The 20602-nt window shown below is 41.8% G+C and overlaps 2 protein-coding genes across 7 annotated transcripts; both read left to right on the forward strand.

The window, feature by feature from the left end:
• The first annotated feature begins 2307 nt into the window (after positions 1-2307).
• LOC136767924 (E3 ubiquitin-protein ligase TRIM39-like) lies at positions 2308-8972 on the forward strand. Its single transcript, XM_066722007.1, has 4 exons — positions 2308-2420; positions 4506-4523; positions 5402-5419; positions 6814-8972. The coding sequence occupies exons 1-4, from the start codon at positions 2330-2332 to the stop codon at positions 7341-7343; spliced, it is 657 nt and encodes a 218-aa protein (XP_066578104.1). The 5' UTR covers positions 2308-2329; the 3' UTR covers positions 7344-8972.
• A 10-nt stretch (positions 8973-8982) lies between these two features.
• Positions 8983-20126, forward strand: LOC136767824 (butyrophilin subfamily 1 member A1). 6 transcript variants are annotated; one of them, XM_066721847.1, is made up of 12 exons: positions 8983-9515; positions 9925-9949; positions 10502-10643; positions 11470-11817; positions 12337-12606; positions 12976-13083; positions 13600-13626; positions 13932-13958; positions 14374-14400; positions 14730-14747; positions 15750-15767; positions 18578-20126. In XM_066721847.1, exons 3-12 carry the CDS (start codon positions 10571-10573, stop codon positions 19111-19113), a joined length of 1452 nt encoding a protein of 483 aa, XP_066577944.1. In that variant the 5' UTR covers positions 8983-9515; positions 9925-9949; positions 10502-10570; the 3' UTR covers positions 19114-20126. The 6 variants fall into 6 exon arrangements, with proteins under 6 accessions (XP_066577944.1, XP_066577945.1, XP_066577948.1 ...); XM_066721848.1 differs by lacking the exon at positions 9925-9949; XM_066721849.1 differs by lacking the exons at positions 8983-9515; positions 9925-9949 and adding an exon at positions 9523-9588.
• Positions 20127-20602: the final 476 nt, after the last annotated feature.

Below are 20602 nucleotides of genomic sequence, written 5' to 3' on the forward strand. Positions count from 1 at the left end.
GCTGTAGTTACCTTACCTTGTCGTGGGGTGAATTGACTAGATTTAATTGACGTGCTCTCAATCAATCAGATTTAGGATGGACCATTACCAGTGCTTAAGGCTGGTAATATCAGGTATTTACATTAGTGAATGTTAGGGTCAGGTTTTACACACCAATACTGTATTTTGTGTTCGTGCTGTATGATTATACTGTGTATCTTAAAGAACAGTGAGATTGCAGGAGTCTGTCAACAGTTATGTCATGTATTCTCTCTTTTTAAATGTATTTTTCTGGAGACAAGGAAAGGCTGTGTGAGTCTAAAGGTAAGGAAATTAATCAAGGAGGACATTTTGAATTATCTTATGCTTTTTACTTTGTAAGACTCCTAAAATTACATAATTTTTATAGCCTTTTCCTGTAATTTTATATGTAGGCCTATATACTTGTTTGATTGTTATTTTATATATATATATATATATATATATACAGTATTTACTGTGTGTGTGTGTATATACACTCACCTAAAGGATTATTAGGAACACCATACTAATACTGTGTTTGACCCCCTTTCGCCTTCAGAACTGCCTTAATTCTACGTGGCATTGATTCAACAAGGTGCTGAAAGCATTCTTTAGAAATGTTGGCCCATATTGATAGGATAGCATCTTGCAGTTGATGGAGATTTGTGGGATGCACATCCAGGGCACGAAGCTCCCGTTCCACCACATCCCAAAGATGCTCTATTGGGTTGAGATCTGGTGACTGTGGGGGCCAGTTTAGTACAGTGAACTCATTGTCATGTTCAAGAAACCAATTTGAAATGATTCGACCTTTGTGACATGGTGCATTATCCTGCTGGAAGTAGCCATCAGAGGATGGGTACATGGTGGTCATAAAGGAATGGACATGGTCAGAAACAATGCTCAGGTAGGCCGTGGCATTTAAACGATGCCCAGTTGGCACTAAGGGGCCTAAAGTGTGCCAAGAAAACATCCCCCACACCCTTACACCACCACCAGCAGCCTGCACAGTGGTAACAAGGCATGATGAATCCATGTTCTCATTCTGTTTACGCCAAATTCTGACTCTACCATCTGAATTGTAGTTATTATTATTGTTATTGTCATGATTATTTAATTGAAGGGAAGAATCTTAGTTCAAGCGCATTTATAGGAGTAACACAGGAGTACAGTAAATAAAGTGCTAAAGCCGAATAATAGCGTCCTTAAACAAAAAGTGAGTCTTCCTCCCAGTTTCACAACTCATATTGACAGAAGTTTGTCAGAACAATTAAGGACTTTTCAGACATTCAGACAGCTTTTATACATTGCAAGACATGTGGGTCTGTGGGCAGGGACAGTCACTGGTTTCCCAGAGTGTTATCTTGAGGTCAGATTTCTGACCCTTGTAATGTTCATGGTAGTCTTCCTCAGAAGAGGTGTGGGATCCAAAGAACAGATGTCTTCCTTTGATATACTGGGAAAGGTCCGATCCCACGGATCTTATTTTAACAACTGTCAATCAATCATTAAAAATCATTCTCTCTCTCTGCAGTTTGATCCTTTTATTATTGACAGGATAGTCTACAGGGCATGCCCTGAACAACTTGCAAAGTGGTTGTTGCTAGCATAATACATTTACTTTGCTTGGTCTGCATATTATTATTAATATAAAACAATACAGTTTATATAAAACATTAACAATGGCTATTCAGAGTAGGATAAAAGTCACAGGTTATTTGCCATATAACAAGAGCAACCTAATTTACAGCAGGTTTCTGTCCTGCAGACAATACAAATTATTATTATTATTATTATTATTATTATTATTATTATTATTAATTAAAACAAACAAACCAGAAAAAGGAACAGGAAAAGTTAACAGAAAAATATGCCCATAGACACAAAGGAGTACAAATAGCATGGTGTTCTCTAGAATGTAAGTATCGTGGTATCTTATGAATATCTATAGAACTGTGTGCTCCTGGTATATATTGTGAGAAAAATGATACTTTTTGTGTATCTGTAACACAGGCAACAAGGTACCCCTCTGGACCCACACCTGCAGCATTTATGAGAATTGTAATAACTTCTGATAAATGCTGCAATTGTAGGTCCAGAGGGGTACCTTTCAGTGAATTTCAATAAGTTGTATTATCAGTCCAAATCATTCTTGGGTATTAATGGTAGTAAAGACCAGACTGGAAGATATTGGATAAATTATGAATGAGCCATTCATGTAACATTATTCAGATGTTCATGCTAGATCAACAGAGATCAATGCTAGATCCTCCAGCTGTCAATGTTCCTGTTTTATTTTCCAGGAGACTTCTTCCCTGACCCTGGGTGGATGGCATCTTTATTCCTAATCTCAGCTCTCACTGTTGTAGCCATTGCTATAGCAGCTCCTCTTCTGGTGATCCAGTGGAGACGGATGCACAGTGAGTGATCAGTGTGGATGTGTGTCTGGATGCTGCTGTTTGGTAAAGGGGCTTGTTGGTAGAACAATGACATTGCATTACTTACAGCTGCTCCCTGTTTCTTACACACTGGAGTCCAGTGGTTCTGAGCTCTAGCACAGAGTGGGTTTACTGAACCCTAGCTTTCACACACAAAATAAACAAATAAATTGTGTGCATGATGTATAAAGAAGAAAGACATCACAAACGAATAAAACACAAACGTTTCTTATGTAGCAGTATTAGCAGTGCCTGCAATCACTTTTGTGCTAGTTCAATATGTTTAGGTGTTTTCCTATTCATTCTGCAAATCTTACTAAATTCCTTTGTGAATGTAGTGTTAAAACACAGAAGCCTGTAACCAGTTTTACTGATTCCACTTCCTGTATTGTTTGTAGAGGAGGAGTGTCTGTGGGAATTCAAGTGTAAGTAAATCAAGAAAGACATTGGAAACATTTCCTGTAGTCATTCTGCATTCATTAAAATGACATCATTCCCTGATCCTGGGTAGAAATGGAGCAGTGCAACATATATATTGAGGATTCAAGTACAACACTACAGAAGCACAATGTACAGAGCACACAACCTTCACCATCTTGTGTTTAAAGAAGTCAGGGTCCTCTCAGTGTGACAGATACAGTTTATTCTGTTTTCTCATTTATTTTTCAGTTGGATGAACACTATTAGCTGCACAATGTACAGAAGCATTGAACACAAAAAAGGGTTCCAATAATAAATAGAAAATAGAAAACTACTTAATAATTTATATTTATTCAATATATTATTTCCTGCACTAAAAGACTGCTGTTAATTTTATAAATATAACTTAAATAAATGAACAAAATTAGGAATTTTTCATAGCATATCAATACAGTTGTATGAATCCTATAATAATGTACAGAGAAGAAATTACACCTTTAACCAGCTGTTTGAACAACCATTTATCTTTTCCTATTGTGATAAAGAATGGAAGCTATTAATTACACATCAATATATACATTCACACAGTAAATATTACTGCTAAAGTTAATTACAAAGTATAAGGAAGAAAGTTTGAGTCATCATTGATGTAACTATATTTTTCAATCAAATGTAGCCCTGTATCCCCCTTAAAGATGGAAAACACATTTGCATTTTATGTTTAGAACATATTTAGAGAATATATAAAGAAAAACTGCATTATATAGACATAATCTGTACAAATGCAAGATCAGTTTGAAATACATTTCCCAAGTTACACTTCATGTGAAGTCTTCCCAGAGAGAAATACCACCAGGTAAACTGTACTTATGTTATAGCTACAATGTACTTAAAGTAGCTAACTGTATTTATTTATTATGAAGGGAGATATGTGGAGCAATGAGATATTTGGGCAACTTTGGCTCAGATTAAGCAGAATAAGATACACCCATAGAACAGGGCTATTTGGTCTGTGTTTTACTTCAGTGTAACTACCATTATTATGATGCAACATTAAGGCATATCTGACAGTCATATTGGAGAATACAGGGGGGAAATGTAAATGCAGCCATCCCAGACGACATAGTTGGTCAGGCTATTTAGTAACGAGTACAGTACCTGCCAGAAATAAGTACTTATTTACAATGATAGGCATTGTTTGCATTTTATGTATGTTGATTAGTAAGATATATTGTCTTCTGCCCTCAAATATACTGGAGAGAAACCTTTCCAGTCTGAAAGTGTTGTTGTTTTACCATTAGAATTGTATTACTGTATGTGCAGTGCATCTGCAAAGGATTTCAAACAAACTTCTTCCACGTTGTCATTATGGGGTATTGTTTGTAGAATTTTGAGGAAAATAATGAATTTAATGCATTTTGGGATAAGGCTGTAATATAACAAAATGTGGAAAAAGTGAAGTGCTGTGAATACTTTCCGGATGCACTGTATGTTGGTTGCCAAGTACAATTTAAAGAATTTGACCATGTAGAGAATATTTTTAGTTTTTAGTTTACTTAATTTGCAAATCTGAAAGAGTTAAATTGACATTGATTGAATTAATAAAGCATTTTCATTGGTTGTTAATGGTTGTCTTGTTCTCTACAGTTCGTCATGGACAATGGGGTGAGTGTTAAATGAATCTGAGATCACAAGAGCTTGAATTTCTTTTTCTATTTTTCTTCTTTTCTGCTATTTTTACTCTGCATATACATTTATTTTGCTTGCTGGTTCCCTGATTTTCCCCATTCTCTGTATTATTACAGTCTCCCTGTCCTATGTGTATCTGGAGCACAGCTGCAGGCTGGCCTCCTCCTCTCCAGTCTGAAGCTCATCTGCACCTCCCCTTCAGTGGCCATGCCCCTCTAGAGGGCAATGCCATGCAACCAGAGCCTCAGGGCCGTGTGCTGAGCACTGCCCCCTACAGCTGTGGGGAGACAGAGACCAGGGGCTGCAGTGTCCGCTCTCCTTGGACGCTGTGATGGGGGCTGTCCAGGATGAGGTTGACAGACAGGGCTTCAATGTGATGCCACAGACTCAATACTTTGCAGTATCTGTGTTGCCAAAATGACCATGTACACAGGTAGCCTATAACAGCAGTGCAAACTGCAGGCAGGGACAAGGAAGCAGAACGTGAGTGGAGAAGCTCTGCCGTTTTTCAGATTGAAAACACAGGACAGTTATGAATAAACTTCATTCCATAAGAAATAAAAGTAAATCAGCAGTCTTCTTCTGCTGTTGCTTCTTCTTCATTGTGCACACATAGCCTGAAATTAACTGTTATATGTGTCAGTTTATACATTTTATAAAAGCTTAAGATTACGGAAATATTTGGGTATTTCCAATTGTTTTCACAGTCTTTCTTTAAAAGTTAACATTAGAACAAGGTCACTTTTAAGATTGATCTATTTGAATTAACCTGAGCAAAGTTGTATTGCATGTAGGTTTAGTTCGAATACTGAAGCTCCTTCATTGTCACTAATTGTCTGTCTTGTTGTTTGCAGTTTGTCATGGACAGTGGGGTAAGTGTTGCACAGAGCTGATTAGTGAGATACAGGGAAGCACAAACCCAGCCTCTGATTTGTTCACTCAGGCATTGGGACTCTTGTTAAAAAAGAGACTTGAACAGAAAGAAAACAATACAGCAGGAGACAACAGTTTACCACATTAGCAGTGTGTAAATGGGTGCACCCAACTGAATTAACTGACATATTGAATGATGATTATTAGAGAACACAGTTTGGCCCTAAAGGCAGTTACCACATGGAAAATGGGACCTGCTTGGTGTTGGTGGCTTTTGGTGATTTTTCTCTTTTTATTTTACATTTACAATTTGTACATATTCTTTCATTACAGTTTGATTATACTCTGTATATTGTGCTATCTGTCTGCCTGTGCTGTGTGTATCTGAGCCTCAGGCAGTGCCGCCCTGCCTACCAGTGCCCAGCACAGCCCCTGTGTCCCTCCCTGGCTCTGGGTCACAGCGTGCGTCTCTACAGGCCCACACACAGTGGGGTCCAGGCTGCAGTCTGGGTGTATAAGTGAAGTGTATAATTATGTGATCTACCTCTCTTCATGATCAGCCCACACTCTCTCACACTCCTACACTGGGCACAGAGAGAGAGATGAAGGCAGAGGGGGTTTAAAGGGAGCTGCTCCCTGTGTGACGCAACATGACAGAGTCTTCAGTGGAGCTTCAGCAGAGTCACTGAGAGTGTGTTTATTAATGGATCAATAAGAGTAGAGCTGCACACCACAGTACAGCACACAAGCACTGCACAGTCTTCACTCTAGTGAGGAAATAGACTGTTTTCTGGGGTTAATAATTTATCAATCAATACTGTTTTAATGATTTTGAACATGTTTCCTTGCTAAATGAATGGACAGACTGTAGTTTCCCTTTCTCTCCAGCAGAGGTCTCCCTTCATTAATACCCCCCTTAATAATCCTCACTGACCCCCTGTCACTGAGACAGTGCTGTAGAGCCGCTCAGAGCCCTTAATAATCCTCACTGACCCCCTGTCACTGAGACAGTGCTGTAGAGTCGCTCAGAGCCCTTAATAATCCTCACTGACCCCCTGTCACTGAGACAGTGCTGTAGAGCCGCTCAGAGCCCTTAATAATCCTCACTGACCCCCTGTCACTAAGACAGTGCTGTAGAGCCGCTCAGAGCCCTTAATAATCCTCACTGACCCCCTGTCACTGAGACAGTGCTGTAGAGTCGCTCAGAGCCCTTAATAATCCTCACTGACCCCCTGTCACTGAGACAGTGCTGTAGAGTCGCTCAGAGCCCTTGCAGGAGCAGCACACACAGCTCATGTCTGTTTACGTTGTTCACAGTGCAGAAGCAGCTTTAAAAGCACAGTGCGCTGGAATTGTGTCTGTACTCCCAATGTTTTCTATTGTTTTCCCACAGCTGACGTGACTCTGGACCCTGAGACAGCAGACTGTGACCTGACCCTGCCTGAGGATGGGAAGAGAGTGAGATATGGAGACAGACAGGATCTCACTGACAATCAGCAGAGATTTGATATCTGGCTCTGTGTCGTGAGCAGAGAGAGCTTCACCTCAGGGAGACACTACTGGGTGCTGGAGGTGAATGGAGGGTGTATAATAGGAGTCACCAGAGAGTCTGCAAACAGGAGAGGAGGGATCAGCTTCACTCCCCAGCAGGGATACTGGTGTCTGTACTGTGACTCCTCTTCTCTCTCTGCTCTCACTGACCCTCAGACCCGCCTCTCTCAGACTCTGCGTCCCAGGAAGCTGGGGGTGTGTGTGGATATTGAGGAGAGGCAGGTCTCCTTTTACGCAGTGGAGTCCAGGGCTCATATCTACACCTTCACTGACATGCACTTCACTGAGGGAGAGGAAATCTATCCTTTCTTCTGGACCTGGGATGAGGAAAATGATCTTGTGATTCTGCCTCCTGTTGACTTAGAGTTGTAACTGGACATGAATCATAGCAAACTGTTGACCATTTTTAACAGTAGTACTTGGAGGAATGACAGTATGAATGATAAGCATTGTTGTAGCCATGCTATGTAATAATAATTTTGATGATAATTTCAGCGTCAGGTGTCTGGGTGTTTGGAGGTCCCCTCTTCTCCTCATATCCATCAGAGTTTGGGGCACATCTGTGTGTGCGATCAAATCTCAGGTTGTACATTTAAAATGGTCATTGATGTGTTTTTGGGTTTATTGAGCAGTGATTCAGGCAGTGAGGAGCAGCAGTGAAGACTCCAGGACAGTGATGTGAGTTCAGACAGGGGTTCAGGACCAGTGTGTCTCTATAGGTGTCTGCTGGTGCTCACATATATACTGACACCCCTGGCCTGAACTCAGCTCAGTCCACTGGATTCTCCACTGCTGCTCTCCAGCACAGCAATGAGACATTACAGGGTGAGGAAGCTGCCGTGTTGCTCCTTCATGTTTGTGAAGTGAGTGAGCGGACACTGTGTTGCATCTAAAGACACGCTTCTCTGTCCTTACCAATTCAGCGACTGTTGCCCCATTGTGGCCAGATCTGGCACATTCAGTCACCAGTTTAGTTCAAAAGTCAAAACATATTCATATTCATAAACATATAGTGAATAATAAAAAATGAAAATGCATTTGTATAACATGAATAAAAACTGCAGATTGCTATGCTTATAAAATAGTCGTATTGTCTATTTTCATTGATCCAGAAGGACGGTGCTGTCGGCTCTCTCCTGTGCTGCCCTGGACAGAGAGGGGCTGCTGGGGACAGAGAGAAGGGAGCTCCACTCTGATCTGATTGACAGCTGGGCAGGAGCAGCGTCTGTCCCACAGAGCTGACAGCCCCCCGGGCCCCATCACTGCAGCACTGAGCCACAGGACAGGGCTCTCAGCGGCCCTCAGCTCAGAGTCAGGGACAGGGAGGCACACCTCTGTCTCAGTACTGAATCACTGCACTGTTACTCGAGGCTTGAACACAATACAATCAGTAGACTTTCCAACACGCATACATAACACAACACATTGGTTTTTGAGCTGTTTATTATTATATTGTCAATGTGTCTGTCTTGCTGTTGACATCCTTGTCTAAGTGTTCTGTATCAGGAGCCACATTTCCATTGCAGATAAGAGGGCGAGTCTGAGCGCTGGCTGGTGCCGCACATCTCAGCTCATATTGTGTTCTGTCAGCCAACAGGGAGGTGACTGACAGACACAGAGAGAGAGAAAGTGAAAGTGAAGGAGAAGTGCTGCTCTTCAGAGCCGAGAAATAACCCGTCAGCACTGAGACTCCGGCTTGTGTTTGTGTTCATGACAGAGCAGCAGATTTCTGTGAAGAACAAGCAGAGAGGAGAGGAGAGGAAGGACAGGGTCACACACTGCAGTGACTGACAGACACAGAGAGAGAGACAGAGACAGTGAAGGAGAAGTGCTGCCTGTGTGCGCAGCTGCGGCGCCATTACTGAGTGAATCTGCGCTTCAGCTCCTCCTTGTCTCGGTACTGGATTACAGACACAGAGAGAGAGACAGAGACAGTGAAGGAGAAGTGCTGCCTGTGTGCGCAGCTGCGGCGCCATTACTGAGTGAATCTGCGCTTCAGCTCCTGCTTGTCTCGGTACTGGATTACAGACACAGAGAGAGAGACAGAGACAGTGAAGGAGAAGTGCTGCCTGTGTGCGCAGCTGCGGCGCCATTACTGAGTGAATCTGCGCTTCAGCTCCTCCTTGTCTCGGTACTGGATTACAGACACAGAGAGAGAGACAGAGACAGTGAAGGAGAAGTGCTGCCTGTGTGCGCAGCTGCGGCGCCATTACTGAGTGAATCTGCGCTTCAGCTCCTCCTTGTCTCGGTACTGGATTACAGACACAGAGAGAGAGACAGAGACAGTGAAGGAGAAGTGCTGCCTGTGTGCGCAGCTGCGGCGCCATTACTGAGTGAATCTGCGCTTCAGCTCCTCCTTGTCTCGGTACTGGATTACAGACACAGAGAGAGAGACAGAGACAGTGAAGGAGAAGTGCTGCCTGTGTGCGCAGCTGCGGCGCCATTACTGAGTGAATCTGCGCTTCAGCTCCTCCTTGTCTCGGTACTGGATTACAGACACACAGCCGCCCGACCGCCTCTGTGACGTCACGCTCCTGTGCACAGGTGACTCTCAGCTTCACTTCTGTCTCGGAAACTTTCTTTATATCCACCTTTGTCCAAACAGCAGGGTCTTTCTGTGCGTGTTTTCAAACCTTGTATTTGTACTTATATATACAACATTTACTTTAACTTCCCTATTTTTAAAAAAGAAAGTAAAAGTGCCACTGAAGTTGATTTCCGGGCGCCATTGCTGCTGCATGTCGTCTTGCTGGTATTAATGTCGGACACATTGAATACATACGCGTCTCTGATCTAAAATGGCAGCATTTACAGCTGAAGAAATGTGTGCACAGTGTAATACTGTGTAATCTTGTGTAATATCAGTAAAGATCAATAAAAGGTCTCTGTATTGAACAGCATTAAAGGCATTTGCAATTCTCTCAGTATAACAGCTTTATGTTTCTTTACTTAGCTTGTGACACACCGTGCGAAATAATGTGAGTAATATTTATTACATTGTTTAATACATAACTCTTTTTTAATATGTAGACGAGTTAAACGAACTTAAGGAGTGTAAGTCAGTGTTTTACTTATGGCTGCCATTGGCGAAGGGGTTTTTAATTTAAACTTGTTTTAATTCGTTGGATTTGATGGATAAAGAAAGTAAAAATAGACCTGGAGAATGTAGAATTGGGACTGTCTGTGTGTGAAAACTGTAAGAAGCACTGGATCTGTCAGTACAAACAAATGTAGTAATTACTACATTCAAGCCATGTGTTTTCACTGCCAGCCTATAAAGAGAAGACATCACACACCAGTCCTGTATACAAGTCAACTACAGACATAGACCTGGAGAATCGTGTTCAATAATAATAACACACTTACTGTGTTGACACCATTTGTGTGTCGAAATGAAAAACAGAGACTTTCCACTTATTCAATGAAAACAAACGGGTGTTTCAGTTACAGACAGTGATCAGATTGGAGCTCTTCTGTCTCAGTGATCATTAGTCTGAATCTGTTTTCCTCTCTGCTCTCCCCTCCCACAGCCCCCTGACACTGACACTGCTCTCCAGCTGGGATTGGCCTGCGAGGATGTCTGTCTGTCTGTCCCAGGGATGAAGTCTGACCAATCAGAGTGGCTCTGTGTGATTGTCCTGCTGCTCCAGCAGACCTCAGTGTCAGGATCAGGTACAGTGAGGACACTTTTATTCTCCATAATGAACTGAGCTCAGACACTCAACAGCAGGGCTTCAACACAGCACAGCAGCCCAGCGCAGCTCAGCTTCAGCTTCTGCACCAGAGACACAGTCACTGCACAGCTCACACCAGTGACAGCCGACACACAAGCTGCTTTTATTTTGCTTCCCTGTATCTCAATACTGTGGACTAAAGTTCAGCCCAAATTCCCTTTTCCCTTTTCTCAGCTCCTGAAGTGAATCCCATTGTGACTTAGTCTGATTATTTATGTTCATTATACATCTTAATGTCTGTATTATTATTATTATTATTATTATTATTAATAATAATAATAACAATAACATTTATTTCTTAGCAGACGCCCTTATCCTTACAAAATATAAGCGCAATACAAAGTGCATCAATACAGTACAGTTCAAAGGCAAAAAACATCACAAATTCAAATTTACATAATACAGTGCAATTTCTAAGCATATAACATTTTACAAATTACAATTTACACAAGTGTTTACAATATATGAGGTCTTGCACCCTGGATTGTAAAAGCTGATGTTAGGTCCCAGTCAAGGGCCAAGCGAAAGGGAGCATAGAGGGAATCAAAATAAACAATACGAGTACTAGTAAAGCAAGGCAAGTAGGAGGGTAAAACATTGTGAAGTGCTATCTTTCAGGAGAGTAAATTACTAAATTACAAGTACTGTCTATTATAACTGGCATCTGAATTTATTATGGTGCTCTTTTCGGGAATGGCTTAGAGCCATTTCTTATCTCTGCATGTTTGTTTAAAAGTCCAACTGTGTGTTATTTGTCTCTCCAGAGAGGTTTGAGGTTCTTGGCCCACGTTACCCCATTGCTGTTTACCCTGGAGAAGACACTGTTCTGCCCTGTTACCTCTCACCCAACATCAGTGCTGAGGACATGCAGATCAGGTGGTTCAGAGAGAACCCTACAGCCCCTGTCAGTTTATATCAGTTTGGACAGTATAACTTTCAAAAGCAGATCCCATCCTACAAGGGCAGGGCTGAGCTTTTCCCAGAGGAGTTCAGGAAAGGCAACGTGTCTCTGAGACTGAAGGATGTGCGTGGCTCTGATGATGGACTGTACAAGTGTATGGTTCTGTCTGCAGACTCGTATGAAGAGGCTCTTATTGATGTGGTTGTCAGAGGTGAGTTTTGGGCTACAGTTTCACACTGATCATCTCAACATCAGTGTTTGTACTCATACTTACAATAATACTGCAGCTGTTACTTAAAATATATTTATTTGTCCTGTAATCCCATAATATTTCCATTGTAATTCTAATCAGTTTTAAAAGTTTAATTTTAGAATAAATTAATATTTAAAGCATTATTAATTAGTGTTTTTTATATAAATTAGTTTTATTTTCATACAGTGTCACCCTACTACAGTGTTGTTTAGTCCAATTTGCTCTCACAGCAGTTGAGCAGATCTGATCACAATGCTCAAATATAAATATTTTAATTTTATTATATTTGTTTTCTGTAACTTGATGTCTTGAAATCTTTTACTTCCTTTGAAAGAGCCCAACAGTGAAACAATTCTGTGTTTTACTTCCTGTATTTTTTAAATCATTTGAAAATATATTTTCAAAATGTCTAAACTTAGACAATGAAAGACAATTAATCTGCCTGAGGTTCATGAAAGCTGTTGTCACTGTTGACAGGTCGGCCCTCAGTGTCCCTCCACTCTGAAGGAGGTCAGACCCAGCTGGAGTGCAGGTCAGAGGGCTGGTACCCTAAGCCTGCAGTGATCTGGACAGACAGGGACGGACACAACGTCACATCACTGTCCAACACCACAGAGCAGAGAGACAGTGAGGGGCGTCTCAGTCTGAGGAGCTCCATCCCAGTCAGACAGGAGTCCAATGTCTTCACCTGCCTGATTAGAAGTGCAGTATCTGAAGCAGACTGGGAACCACAACTCCACATACCCAGTGAGTATTAAAAACTGGATATTGTGACAGCTTTTATGGTTGAGGTTATTGTAGTCAACACAGAACATAATGACATGTTACCTAAACTGCTTAACTTATCTGAGATTTCTCTCCAAACGTTTATCTAGATCCTGCTGTTCAAACTATCAATCTGCATAATATCTAATAGACTGTTTTCCTTTATTGGATGAAGGTCTCTCTTTGTATTCTCTTCCTCTCTGTCTGTGTTTCTTAACTGGATACAACATTAATCAGAACGACCCACATTCTCGTCCCAGTGCTGTGTGGCTTCATCAGTAGGGATCAGGCCAGTGTCTGAGGAGCTGAGTGTCAGTTCCTGTGGGTTGATGCTGCTGTTCTGTTCTCCAGGGGACTTCTTCCCTGACCCCTCTGGGTGGATGGTGTCTTTATTCCTAATGGCCGCTCTCACTGTGGCAGCAGCTGCTCTTCTGCTGATCCAGTGGAGACGAATGGACAGTGAGTGTCTGGATGCTTGTGTGGCATTTCATGAGTTACATAGATAGTGGACAGTGAGGAATCAATATTAATGTGTGCCTGGATGATTGTGTGTCTTCTCATGAATTCCCTAGAACACACAATGTAGTTCACAGTCACCCGGCCAGGATCAGTACAGACAATACTAATGTTTCTCGCAGCCACGTTATGTATCAAACCAAAACAGTTGTTCCTCCATTCACCTCACTGCTCTCCATGTGACTCTCACTCTGTGAGGTTATTTCACTAATCCAGGGGGTAGGACGCCTGTAACAGTCAGTCAGTGATATACTCAGTGTTTTTTAATGTTTGGGCAGCAGTTAAGAGGAACAGTAAGTCTACCAATCCCTCAGTTTGAGGCTGCAGTCACTCTGTCTTTTACCCAGCCTGTCTGTCCCAGTTGGACCAGTTAAACCAGAGCTTCATCACTGGCAGTCAGGAGTCTGTCAGCATTGTTATTCATTCCACCCTCTGTATTTTATTTTTATTTTTCTGCAGAGAAAGAGACACTGTTTGAATCTCAAGGTAAGTAAATTAATACATTTGAATCCTCTTCTGTAGCAGCTCCTCATTCATTTGAAGTTTCAGGACCATTAAAAGGACTTGATTCCAGCCCATTCCTATATGATAGGAATTCAAAATTGATACATCTAAACATGTAATACAAATATAATAATACAGGAACATTCATTTTCAAATCAATTGAGTATATCAGTAAAAGACCACAAATAACAATTTGCATTACATTTGCAAATATAATACATATAATGTGTTTGACTGTCTTTGATCTTTATTAGTATAATGGTCTGTTATGTTTGTTTTATGTGCAGTGCTTCCTGTACTTCGCAGTCAGCTGGGTAAGTTTTCTGCTACCATTGTGTGGAGCAATAAGATAAAAGAACCAGCAATCAAACGTACACTGCACTGCAGCTTGTCTGTGTTCAAGTATTTGACCCCGTTAAACAGATGGTAAAGAATCATGCTTTAGTACAGCAGCTGTGCAGCTGCTTGTGTTGAGTCAGTCTGAAGCAGTTTCACAGCTGACTGATACTGGTCGTGTGTAAGTCTCGCTCTGGGGCTGCTAATAACACACAACAGTGTGTGAGCTGCCATGTAAGACTCCTAGCTTAAGTGTGCAGCAATAAATACATACACTGAGGTGTTTTCCAGCACTGCTATTCTTTACTACAGTGCTGTGTGCTGTAGTGTGTATTTGAAAGTGCCCAGGCCTGACTCCAGTGTCTCTGACTCCACTCCTGTGTGTCTTTGCAGATGAGGAGTATCAGTGGACATTCAATGGTAAGTAAATCCATAAAGACATTGAATTCTCCTCTATAGCCAGTAGGCATCCATCTCACATAGCAGCCATTTAAAAGCATCACTCCTGCTTTTACCCACAGAATGAGCAGATTGTCTCAGTGTGAATAAACATTCACTGTCCATGGGTTAGTATTATTATAAGTGTTTAGAGGAAATAAAGGGAAATGGGATGCATTTATATTATTACAATTTTTACTTATTCAGTTTTTTTATCATCATAAACCTAAACAAAGTGGTATTGTAATCAGGTAGAGGTGCAATATTAAAGCAGTTTCCCTGTCATTAATAGTCTGTCTCTTTCTCTGCAGTTCGTCATGGACGATGGGGTGAGTGTTTAATGAGTCTCTATGAGAGGCAGGGAGACACACATCCAGTCTTTTCAGACACATGAGACAACAATTTAGTGGGTCAGGAATTTCCATTATTATAGGTACAGTATTACTGTGGTGAGAAGAGAATCCAATTTGACCATTAATATTGGTAGTTCAAGAAACCAAGGGAATAATTTACATTTCTTCACTGTTTCCTGAGTGCTGGCAGCCTTTGGCAAGAAAGCTTGAAAAACAAATAAGTAATTTTCCGCTTTCCTTTTTTCTGTGTGGACTTATTCCATTTTTATACATACATGTTTTTCACTTTGTGGCTGGCTTATTTTCTTGGCCCTCTGTAATAATAAGTCTTGATGGCTGCCAGCTCAAAGCTGTGGGGAACTGAGAGGCCAGTGGCTGCCGTGATGTGACAGTCGTGTGAACCTGGCAGACAGGGCTGCAGGAGCAGTGACAGCGCAGAGACAGATATGCAGCATTAGCTCAGTCCAGCGCTTACACACATAATGTGTCTGAGGAGGGCAGACTGCAGGGCTGGACTCGGAGAGGAAAAGCAATGCAAAAACACCCAGAAGCATTGATGCTGAGGCTCCTAAATGGACAGAGAGGGAAAGAGACCAAGCCAGAGCAGAGAGCACACATGGAAATCAACAGTGTGGGCAACGACAGGAGGGGGCAAACATACAGGACTTACAGAAGCGTGTTTATCACTGCAGAGCAAGGGCAGCTTTGTGTTGTTAGGGTAACTAACGTGTCTAAACTGAATAAGCCAGAAGCATCATCCTACTTCAAACATGTACTTTAAAAGTTTTAAAAACATCATATGGTAAAATAAATGTATAGTATTAATATTAAAGCAGGGTTTATCTTATTGTAATTGGCAGTGAGGTTTACTTTTATTTAACCCATGGCCCTGTACTGGATGCAGTGGTCATTGAAAGTGGAGGGGTAGAGTATTAAAGCCCTTTTAATTGTCATTAATGATTGTCTTGTCGTTTGCAGCTCGTCATGGACAGTGGGGTAAGTGCTCTCTCTGGATGCTTTATGAGAGGCAGTTAATCCCACCTGCAGCCTCTGCAGAGCTGACACAGCCACCGGCCTCTTGAGAAACATCTCTACTGCAGTTTAAGAAGATATCACACATTTACACTTTATTTTATGAGTAATTTCATGGTGCTTGACCGGGAGAGACAGGTGTTTCATAATATGACTCAGTGTGTGACAATGGATTCAGTGTGAAGAAGTACAGCTGTGACAGATCTCGGTTCATTCACACTTTATTAGGGCTTTAATTTCTCACGCTCATGGAAAGTCACATTAGATAATTTTCCTCAGAAGCATGAACATCATTTAATGTCTGTAAATTGTCTTCTCGTGGTGACAGAGGGGAGGGAGTTCAGCTGTGAGCTCTGTGTCCTCCTCCCAGCGCAGGGCTGATAATAATGGCGTCTCTGTACGGCTCAGACAGGAGTGTTGATGCAGATGGGCAGTTGGGCTCTGAGGATCAAGTCAAGCCCTTGCAAAGGCTGTAAAAAAATCACCCGAGGTTATGGCACTTCATCGTTCTTTTTCCCTGTCTGCGATCGGGCCACTACTCAGTTCTCTGACTTCATCCAAAGCCAGCAATCCAGGGCTCTGTCATTTTCAGGCAGGGTCATTGTGAGTAAGAGTCATCATTGTCCAGTGCAGGTCAGGTCACAGATCGGGGTCTCAAATCCAAAGCGGGGGGGGGGGGTGGATTACCCTTCTATACTAATGTCTGATGAGACATAGGGAGGCACTTCATCTACAAATACTGCCAATCATTAACTGCTCCCCATGGGGTGTCACACATGGGACTGATCACACAGGGACACAGCAGCTGATTGTTTTACTGGGAAAAGGATTTGTATATCAATATTATTCCTGCTGTGTGCACAGTGAGTGTGCGGTGGGGTATTTACCTGTGATACAGGAGCCCTCCTACCAGGGGCAACACCAGGGTAGTTCTTGGGGTGGTGGGTGTCCCCCTAAATCTATCCGCCTCCCTACAGCCAGTAAATATATCAACCACAATACGCTGCTCTTTTGTTTTGGGGAAAAAAAAACACCAAATCTCCAGCAAACACCTTCAAATGGAAACGCCATCCCTTGAAATCCATGTCTAAGTCAACCCATGCAGTATAAATTGATGTACCTGTACTTATCTCTGTTATAAAAAAAAACAAACCGCAACAAACATCATCCAATCTGACAAGTTCTGGTGTTTCCAGCCAATCACTGCAACAATAGCAATTATTGGAATTACTGCAGCAAGTCCAGTGGCAACACTGAGCCATTTTTATTGCAGCCTTCAACAGAGACTCACAGGATAACTGTTAAACAGGTCTGGTCATGATTAAAATCAATAAATCAGTCATTGTATCTGCATCTGTATTGTATGCAGTTAAGTGTAAGCCTTTATCTCTGAATTTTACATTCATCTTGGGTTAATTTAATGAAATGAAAAAGTAAAGACTGATATGTTGAGTAGAAGAGAAACAAGCGGTGCTAGTTGTAATGCAGGTACAATGCAAGTGTGTCAGTGTGTCCAGCAGCTGCTGTGCTGAGCCGATGGACTCAGGTTCAAGTTTGGGAAGCAGCTCAGTGATCTGCACAAATGGATGCATGTTTTGATGTCAATACGTTTTATTTAACCTGAAGCTACAATACAATCAGTTCCTTTAAATAGCAAGTCGTTGTGTGTCAGACTCTGTTCACTGACCAGGACATCACAATAGTAAGAAATGCTCGTTTCATTATTTCTGTTTGTTTAGAGGCTATACATGTTGACTGGGATATGTGCTTTGTTGTATTATTATTTCCTATTGCAGAGTAGAGCTCATAGAGGAGAGAGAGGGAGGAAACTTTAGACACTTTTGAAAGGACGAGTGAATAGTATTTCCACAATGATGAACACTAGCCCTGTTTGCTCATCAGCACTGGGCTGTGTGGTGATGGTTGGTCTGATGGTGTTGTCTTGCTCAATGGCCTGCACTGTGAAAGAGGGTCAGGACCTCGTTAGCATGTGGCTGCAGATAAACCAGCTCGTCAGCTAAAGTCAACAGGAGTCGCATCACATGAATGGATGTGTATTAATTATCCTCGTCAGTTACTGTCAATTGACCGTGGTCTGTCAATAAACATATATATTTACACCACGATCTGCACCAGCACTGCTTACATACAGAGGAAAGCGCATTCAGTTCGTTAATAACAGTAACTGAAGCCTCGGCTCCACCGGTTTGAGCGCAGCGTCGCTGTTTGTAAAGCAGCCGCTCAGATCCGCCTGAGGAGCAGCAGCAACGTGTTAAAAACACAGAGACACCGCGACTCACCTGACGAGACAGGACTGTGTCTGTGTTATTATCTGTGCTTCACACCATCAATACACGTTTCTGTTACACACATTAGGAGGAGCTGGACGTGTAGAGACGACATTATATTCACACCAGCAGCGGCCAGTTAACCGGCTCTGAACAGAGGAAACCGCATGAACTTAGTTATTCACATGAACTGCACAGATACATTCACTATGAACATGAAACACACAGTTACATGTCGAAATCATGGATCATCCTGAATGAATCATTAACTCAATCGGATACTTACATCTCTGCATTGATGCTCGGATGTAGAAAAACGGCACAAAGGAGAGGAGGTTTGTTTACAGGTTTGCAGGAGAAAATGGCTGCCTAAGGACATTTGCAGAAAATGTGATGAACTAAATGTTAAACACTTGAACACTAGAGGCGACACGTCACAAGCTAAAGGTCTTTCTGATCCCAGTGTTTCCTCTTGTTTTCCCACAGCTGATGTGACTCTGGATCCTGATACAGCAAACAGTTACCTGACCCTGTCTGAGGATGGGAAGAGAGTGAGATGGGGAGACAGACAGGATCTCACTGACAATCAGCAGAGATTTGATTACTGGGACTGTGTCGTGAGCAGAGAGAGCTTCACCTCAGGGAGACACTACTGGGTGCTGGAGGTGAATGGATGGTGGAGAATAGGAGTCACCAGAGAGTCTGCAAACAGGAGAGGAGACTTCAGCTTCACTCCCCAGCAGGGATACTGGTGTCTGGACTGTGACTCCTCTTCTCTCTCTGCTCTCACTGACCCTGAGACCCGCCTCCCTCAGACTCTGTGTCCCAGGATGCTGGGGGTGTGTGTGGACATTGAGGAGAGACGGGTCTCCTTTTACACAGTGGAGTCCAGGGCTCATATCTACACCTTCACTGACATGCGCTTCCCTGAGGGACACAAGATCTATCCTTTCTTCCGGACCGTGGATACAAACAGAGACCTTGTGATTCTGCCTCCTGTTGAGACTGAAACGGGACATTAATGAGAAAATCGTTATTATTATGATGATGTCGCTCTGTGGCACTGATTCATTGTAACAATTTATATAAAATTACAAATTAATAATCTCAATGTTGTAACATATTGCAAAGATAACAATAATAATAATAATAATGCAATACCGTATAGTCATTCACTGTTTCATGACTAAACTGTCTCGTGCATTACATTTTTCTATTAAATGTAAGCATCGTCAGTTAGTTAACCTGCCTTCTGTCAGAGATTAATGTTATTCTGTAAAATCTTGTCCATAAGAAGAAACACTTATTTAAGCATCTACAGACTCTACGGAAATTATTAAAATAATTTTCAAAAGTAATTCAATAGTTAGGAGGCTGCAGTGACAAATAGGGTATAGCAGTTAGATTGCATATAAACACAAGGCCCTAGCAATGAGCCTTCATTGCAGCCAGTATACAATAGAGGTTCATAGAGTGACTTGTCACATTTACCTATTTATGGTCTCCATATGTCTGTCTGAAGCTCCTGTTTGTTTTACCATGTGGTATTTGTCTCTCCAGAAAGGTTTGAGGTTCTTGGTCCAACTGATCCCGTTGTTGTTTTTGTGGGAGAAGATGCTGTTATGCCCTGTTACCTCTCACCCAACATCAGTGCTGAGAACTTGGAGATCAGGTGGTTCAGAGAGGACCACTCAGCCCCTGTTTGTTTATTCTGGAACGGCCAATATAACTTTGACAGGCAGATCCCATCCTACAAGGGCAGGGCTGAGCTTTTAACAGAGGAGTTCAGGAAAGGCAATGTCTCGTTGAGACTCAAGGATGTTCCAAATTCCCTCTTGCTTAGTGCATAAGAAATACACATGTATGAGCCAAAATGGCATCAGTTACATCACCCAGACCGAGTATAGACTAGTGTCGGAGACGTTAATGCAATATTTACTGTACATAGTGTGTTTGTGTGTGTGTATTACAGTCCGTATTCATTGGGTATGTCTGCAGAACAAAACAAAAATATATAATAAATCGCTATGAGGTCTGTTTTTGTAATGTTTTATACAAGTAAAACATTTTGCACAAATTATTATTAATACTTGCAAGTCATCTTGAGGTAAATCAATAAAATGACCTATAATTAGTATTATTAATATTAATAATTGAGGTACACCTATGTGTAAGACATTTATGTAACAATATTATTATTATTATTATTTATTTGCAAACGCCCTTGTCCAATCAATATATTACATTTAATTAGATTCATCGTGTTGGCTAAATAACTAATGCTTAAAACTTGTTATCTCCGGGTCAAATAGAGACTTTTTCTGGCTTTTGTGGTGTGCAGTGAACGACTCGTTCTCTCCGGTTCAAGTCTATGTAACCCGTCCTGATTCGGGCTGCATTGGTGCGAGTCACTGAATCAGTGAACGAAATTAATCGATTGACCGAACTGGACGCAATCAAATTAATCGAGTCACTGGGAAGAATCGAACTGCCGTCACTACCAACAAGCCT

This window comes from Amia ocellicauda, chromosome 14 (assembly GCF_036373705.1).
Source record: "Amia ocellicauda isolate fAmiCal2 chromosome 14, fAmiCal2.hap1, whole genome shotgun sequence".
In the NCBI taxonomy this organism is placed as follows: domain Eukaryota; kingdom Metazoa; phylum Chordata; class Actinopteri; order Amiiformes; family Amiidae; genus Amia; species Amia ocellicauda.